The sequence below is a fragment of the Numida meleagris genome, unplaced genomic scaffold (assembly GCF_002078875.1).
Source record: "Numida meleagris isolate 19003 breed g44 Domestic line unplaced genomic scaffold, NumMel1.0 unplaced_Scaffold250, whole genome shotgun sequence".
Lineage (NCBI taxonomy): Eukaryota > Metazoa > Chordata > Aves > Galliformes > Numididae > Numida > Numida meleagris.
The window spans coordinates 250080-255995 of NW_018364306.1; the positions used below are offsets into that span (position 1 = coordinate 250080).

General features: G+C 71.8%; 3 protein-coding genes across 4 annotated transcripts; 2 read left to right on the plus strand and 1 right to left on the minus strand.

The window, feature by feature from the left end:
* Positions 1-1584, minus strand: LOC110390957 (drebrin-like; the record flags this gene model as incomplete). Its single annotated transcript, XM_021382580.1, is given in 7 exon segments — positions 1-116; positions 188-320; positions 399-473; positions 831-885; positions 1058-1209; positions 1287-1364; positions 1447-1584. Coding segments are annotated over 7 exon segments (747 nt in total), but the record flags the coding sequence as incomplete, so codon positions are not given.
* A 72-nt stretch (positions 1585-1656) lies between these two features.
* On the plus strand, positions 1657-3332 carry LOC110390959 (rhotekin-like). Its single transcript, XM_021382584.1, has 5 exons — positions 1657-1903; positions 1984-2149; positions 2235-2339; positions 2510-2615; positions 3234-3332. The coding sequence occupies exons 2-5, from the start codon at positions 2035-2037 to the stop codon at positions 3238-3240; spliced, it is 333 nt and encodes a 110-aa protein (XP_021238259.1). The 5' UTR covers positions 1657-1903; positions 1984-2034; the 3' UTR covers positions 3241-3332.
* A 16-nt stretch (positions 3333-3348) lies between these two features.
* LOC110390958 (rhotekin-like) lies at positions 3349-5896 on the plus strand. 2 transcript variants are annotated; one of them, XM_021382581.1, is made up of 6 exons: positions 3349-3903; positions 3942-4314; positions 4383-4444; positions 5322-5375; positions 5448-5565; positions 5644-5896. In XM_021382581.1, the coding sequence occupies exons 1-6, from the start codon at positions 3585-3587 to the stop codon at positions 5864-5866; spliced, it is 1149 nt and encodes a 382-aa protein (XP_021238256.1). In that variant the 5' UTR covers positions 3349-3584; the 3' UTR covers positions 5867-5896. The 2 variants fall into 2 exon arrangements, with proteins under 2 accessions (XP_021238256.1, XP_021238258.1); XM_021382583.1 differs by having other exon boundaries at positions 3349-4314.
* The last annotated feature ends 20 nt before the right edge of the window (positions 5897-5916 follow it).

Sequence of the window (5916 nt, forward strand, 5' to 3'; positions counted from 1 at the left end):
AGCCTGGAAGGCGCCGGGATCGGGGGCTGCGGGTGAAGTGGGGGTCTCCGGGCGGCGGAAGATGAAGGCGGACTCGGTCAGGCTGCGCTGGTACCGCAGGAAGGGGCGGCGGGCACCTGGGGGGGGGGCACAATCAGAGCGCGTCCTTCAGGGACAACCCCTGCCCCCCCCCCATCCCCCCACGTACCGGGCCGCGTGCCCAGGGGCCCGGTGGGCAGCACGGTGCCCGAGCTGCTGCCCGAGGTGGATCCCGCGCGTTCCCGCTGCCGGAAGAACTCCCGCGGGTTCTGCGTCCGCTGCGCCACCAGCACGGCCGCCTCCTGCCGCACCGGGGGGGGTCAGGGGGGAGCAGACCCCCGGACCCCCCCCCACGTCCCCCACCGTGGTGCCCCGCTCACCGCCGCCTTCTCAATGGATTCGCTGCGCCGGAAGCGATCCCGCATTGCTGCCTCGTGCTCGCGCTGCTGCTGCTCCTGCGGGGACGGGGATGGACGTGGGGATGGAGATGGGGATGAGGGCATGGGGACACGGGCGACAGGGACATGGTGATGGGATGTGGAGATGGGGACGGGGATGGGGATGAGGGGATGGGGACATGGGGATGGGGACGTGGGGATGGGATATGGAGATGGGGACGTGGTGATGGGGACAGGGATGGGGACACAAGGATGGGGGCATGGTGACGGAGATGGAGACTTGGGGATGGGGACAGGGATGGGGACACGAGGATGGGGACGTGGTGACGGAGATGGAGACTTGGGGATGGGGACGTGGTGTGGACACGGCACCGTGTGGCACCGCTCCACCCCGCAGCCCTCGGCCCCACGCACCCATCGCTCCTGCTCCTTCCTGCGCTCCTCCGCCTCCAGCCGCGCCTGCTCCTTCCTGCGGGGACGGGAGCTCAGCGCCGGCACCGGCTGCACCGGGACGTCCGGGTGCCGGGCACAAGGCAGGGGCGCACAGACAGCGGGCACCCACGGGTGCCGGGCACGGGGCGGGGGCACACGGGGACAGCGGGCACCCGTGGGTGCGAGGCTCGGGGCCGGGCCCGTCTCACCGCTGCTCCTCGATGCGCTGCTCCTTCTCCCTGCAGCGCCGCTCGCGCTCCGCCGCGTCCCTGCGCTCCTCCTCCATGCGCTCCCGCTCCCATCTCCTGCGCTCCTCCAGCGCCCGGCGCCGCTCCTCCTCCTTCCGCTGCTCCTCCTCGCGCTGCACCGCAGGGACTCAGCGGGACGGGACCCCTCACCCCCTCCCCGCCCCCCCATGCCGACCCCGCACCCCCTCACCTCCGCCTGCGCCCAGAAGGAGTCCCGCTTGGTGCGGCGGATCTCCAGCGCCGGGTTGGTCTTACGGTAGTTGGTGCCCTACGGGAGCGGCGGGGCTCAGGGCTCGGGGCGCAGCACCCGGAGGGACCCCCGCCCCGTCCCGCGGCCCCGCCCCGCTCACCACCAGCTCCTCGCTGTCCGCCGGGGGGGTCCTCCTGGCGGTGGGGGCTGCGGCGGGGGCCAGCTTTGCCAGCGCGCGGCTCAGCCCCTCCTGCGTCACCTCCTCGGCACGACGGGCGCTCAGCACCGCGGTGGCCTCCTGGCAGCGGGATGGGGTCAGCGTCGGCCCCACGGCGCCCTGAGCTCCCTCTCCCCCCCCCCCCCNGGCCATTGCTGCCGTTTTTCCTCTGGGCTGCGGTGCGGTGGGAGCGGGCTCCCTGCAGTGGGATGGGGCGGGGGGGCTTTTCCCCCCGGTGCTGCGGTCCTTACGGGCCCCGTCCCCGCAGCAGGCTCCGGGCGAGCCGCAGGGCTGGGCCCGGCTGTTCTGCGTGCTGCGCGGCACCAACCTGCTCTGCTACCGGCGCGCGCAGGAGGCGGAGGGCGGCGTGCAGCCCGCGCTCACCATCGCCATCAACAAGGTGGGGGTCACGCCGTGGGGGATGGGGGGGTGGCGGCTGCCGGGGGGGTGTGGGGGGGCTGACGGCCGCGTGCCCCACAGGAGACGCGGATCCGCGCCACGGAGCAGGAGGCGCGGGGCAAACTGCACAGCATGTCGGTCACCAACCGCTACGGGGCCGAGGAGGTGACCCACACGCTGCTGGCCGAGAGCCGCGCCGAGACGCAGCGCTGGATGGAGGCCTTCTGGCAGCACTTCTACGACATGAGTGCGTGGGGCCAGGGGGGGGTGGGGGGGGTGGGTGGCACCCTGAGCCGTCCGGCACCCGGCCCACCCTTTCCCCCGCCCCCCAGGTCAGTGGAAGCAGTGCTGTGACGAGCTGATGCGCATCGAGGTGCCGCCGCCGCGCCGCCCGCCCGCCCCGCTGCCGCGCCAGGGATCGTTGTACCACGAGATGGGTGAGCGCAGCCTGCTCCTCTTCCTCCTGCTCCTCTTCCTCTTCCTCCTCTTCCTCCTGCTCCTCTTCCTTCCGCTCTTCTTCCTCCTCATCCTCCTCTTCCTCCTCCTGCTGCCCGGCTCTCTGCCGCCCGCTCTCCCTGTGCCTCTGCTCCTCTCTGCGCCGTGCCAGCGCTGCCCGGCCCCGCCGTGCCCTCCTCCTGCGAGGGGCTCCTGCTGCAGGATAACGCCGTCTCGGCGGAGATCCGCGCTCTGCTCTCCTCCTATTACAGCGACAGGTGACGTACGGGGCCGCCGCCGTGGGTGCTCGGTGCCCGCTGCGTGGCACGGCCGTGGGGCACGGCTCAGGACAGGGCACGGCTGCAGGGCACCTCCCGGCCACTGTGTGTGCCATGGGCACAGCCCGGACACTGTGCCTGCAGAGCACGCCCCGCTCGTGCTGGCCATGGGGCACATCCCGGCCATGGGGCACGTCCTGACTATGGGGCACGTCCCAGCCATGGGGCACATCCCAGCCATGGGGCATGTCCTGGCCATGGGGCACGTCCTGGCTATAGGGCACATCCCGGCCATGGGGCACATCCCGGCCATGGGGCACATCCCGGCCATGGGGCACATCCCGGCTATGGGGCACGTCCCGGCCATGGGGCACGTCCCAGCTATAGGGCACATCCCGGCCATGGGGCACGTCCCAGCTCCCCTGGCTGCAGCGCTCGTCCCATTTGTCACAGTCCCGGTGCACAACCGAGCTGTAGGGCACACCACATCCGTGGGGCACGTGGTGTCCATGGGGCACGCCCCTCCTTCGGACAACCCCCCCCCCTCGGCCCCCCCCGCGGTGCAGTCTCAGCCCGGGGCGGTCCCGCAGCTGTCCGTCCGTCCGTCCGTTCCCGCAGCTATTGACCCGTCCGACGACATCGAGGCGGTGACGGACATCCTGACGCGGCGCGCGGCGGCGCTGGACCGGGGGGGCCGGGGCTGCCCCCCGTGGCTCTCCCTCTTCGNGAAGTGGTGCATGGTGAAGCTGTGGGATGCGGAGCACGAATGTGGTGAGGCTGTGGGGCACGGCCGTCCCGGGAGGGGGCACGATGGGTCTGGGGGTGTACGGCTCATTTTTGGGGCGCAGGGTGGGTCCTGGCGGGCACACGGTGGGTCTGTGGGGGGGTAGGGGTCCTCTGTGGGGTGTGTAACGTATCTGTGGGGTGTGAGATGTGCCTGGGGCACGTGGCGTGTCCGTGGGGTGCGCGATGGATCTGGGGGCGGTGGGGCACATCTGTGGGGCGCGCGATGTCGCCGTGGGGCACGCGGCTTCTCTGCGCATCCGTGGGGCGCACGATGTGTCTGTGGGGCGTGCGATGTGTGTGGGGTGCGTGGCGTTTCCGTGGGGCGCCCAAGGAATCTGTGGGGCGCGGGGCGTCACCGTGAGGCGTGCGTCGTCTCCGTTCCTCCGTGCGTCCGTGGGGCGCACCGCATGTCCGTGGGGCCGGTGGCTGCCCTGTGGGGCGGGTGGTGCGTCTGTGGGGTTGTGGCCTCCGTGGGGCACGTGGCACTTTGGGAGCCCGCACCGTGCCCACGGGGCACGCGACGCATCCGTGGGGCGCGTGGTTCCGCTGTGGGGTGCCCCAGGGGGGGGTCGGGACCTGTTCCGGGCTGTAGCGCCATGCGGGGGCCGTGGGGCGCCGCGGTCAGGGTGCGTTCGAGCGGCTTGGGGTGGGAGGGGTCCCCTGAGGGACCCCCCAACCCCGGTCCCACGGCCACCCCCTCCCCTCCCCCGCAGGACACGGACATCCAGAAGAAGATCGACCACGAGATCCGCATGCGGGAGGGCGCCTGCAAGCTGCTGGCCGCCTGCACGCAGCGGGAGCAGGCGCTGGAGGCCACCAAGAGCCTGCAGGTCTGCAACAGCCGCATCCTGGCCTACATGGCCGAGCTGCAGCGCATGAAGGAGGCGCAGGTGATGCAGCGCGCGGCCAGGCGGTGAGCAGCACTGGGGGGGGGAGCAGGGGGTCCCCGCAGCCGTCACGGCTCCGCGCTTCCCCCCGCAGCCCCTCGGACGCCGGACCCGCTGAGGAGAGGCTGCCATGCCGGGGGAAGGTCTGCGTCTCGGGTACGGGGGAGCGCCGGGGTCCTGGGGTGGGGGGATGCTGGGGGGGGCCCGTGGTGAGGGATTGCCGGGCATCCGGTGTTGGGGGGGGTTAATGGGGGTCCCATGCTGGGGAATCGCTGGGCATCCCGTGTCAGGGGGGCAATGGGGGCCTCGTGGTGAGGGGGGCAATGGGGGTGCTGTGGTAGGGGAATGCCGAGGGTCCCATGATGGGGGGGTGCTGGGAGTGTTGTAGTTTGGGGATGCACTGGGGGTCCCGTGGTGGGGAGGGTGATGGGGGTACCATGGTGTAGGGAGCACTGGGGGTCCCATAACTGGGGGTGCAGTGGGGGTCCCTTGGTTAGGGAGATGCCAGGGGTCCCATGGTGTGGAGATGCTGGGGGTCCCGTGGTGGGGAGGGCACCCATGGTGGGGGGTGCTGGGTGTCTCGTGCTGGGGAGGGCGATAGGGGTCCCATAGTCTGGGGATGCAGTGGGTGTCCCATGGTGTGGAGATGCTGCGGGTTCCATGGTGGGGAGGGCAGTGGGGGGGTCCCGTGGTGTGGGGATTCTGGGGGTCCCGTGTTGGGGAGGGCACTGGGGGTCCCATAGTGTGGAGATGCATTGGGGGTCTCGTGGTGTGGGGATGCTGGGGATCCCATGGTGGGGAGGGCAGTGGGGGCCCCGTGGCTGGGGGAGCACTGGGGGTCCTGTAACTGGAGGTGCAGCGGGGGTCCCGTGGTGTGGGGATGCTGGGGGTCCCATGATGGGGAGGGCACTGGGGGTTCCACAGTGTGGAGATGCATTGGGGGTCCCATGGTGGGGAGGGCTCTGGGGGTGTCCCACGCTGGCCCCCAGGGGAGGAGGGGTTTCGGGACCTCACCTCCGCTCCCCCCTCCCAGACCTGCGCATCCCGCTGATGTGGAAGGACACGGAGTACTTCAGGAACAAAGGGGGTGAGTGGGGTGGGGGGGGTGTTGGCGCTGACCCCCCCTCCCCGCAGCGCCTGACCCCCCCGCCCCGCGCAGAGCTGCACCGCTGCGCCGTCTTCTGCCTCCTGCAGCTGGGCGTGGAGATCTACGACACCGAGATGGTGCTGGTGGACCGCACGCTCACCGACATCTGCTTCGAGAGCGCCGTGCTCTTGTGAGTCCCCGTGTCCCCATGTCCCCACATCCCCGTGTCCTCATCCCCGTTTTCCCCCCGCACTGACGCTGCCCGCAGCTCGGAGGCCGGGCCGGACTTCCTGCTGAAGGTGGAGCTGTACAGCGCGGGGCTGGGGGAGGAGGCGGGGGGCAGCGCGCCCAGGAAGTTGGCCAGCAAACTCAGCAGCTCCCTGGGCCGCACCGCGGGGCGACGCCTGCGTGCTGCCATGGACGGGGGGCCCGGCAGCCCCACTGCCAACGGGGGGGGGGCCCTGCTGCTGCCTGCCCCCAGCGTGCCGTGAGTGCCTGCGTGTGGGTCACTGCGTGGGGCGGGGTGGGGATGGGGGTTCGG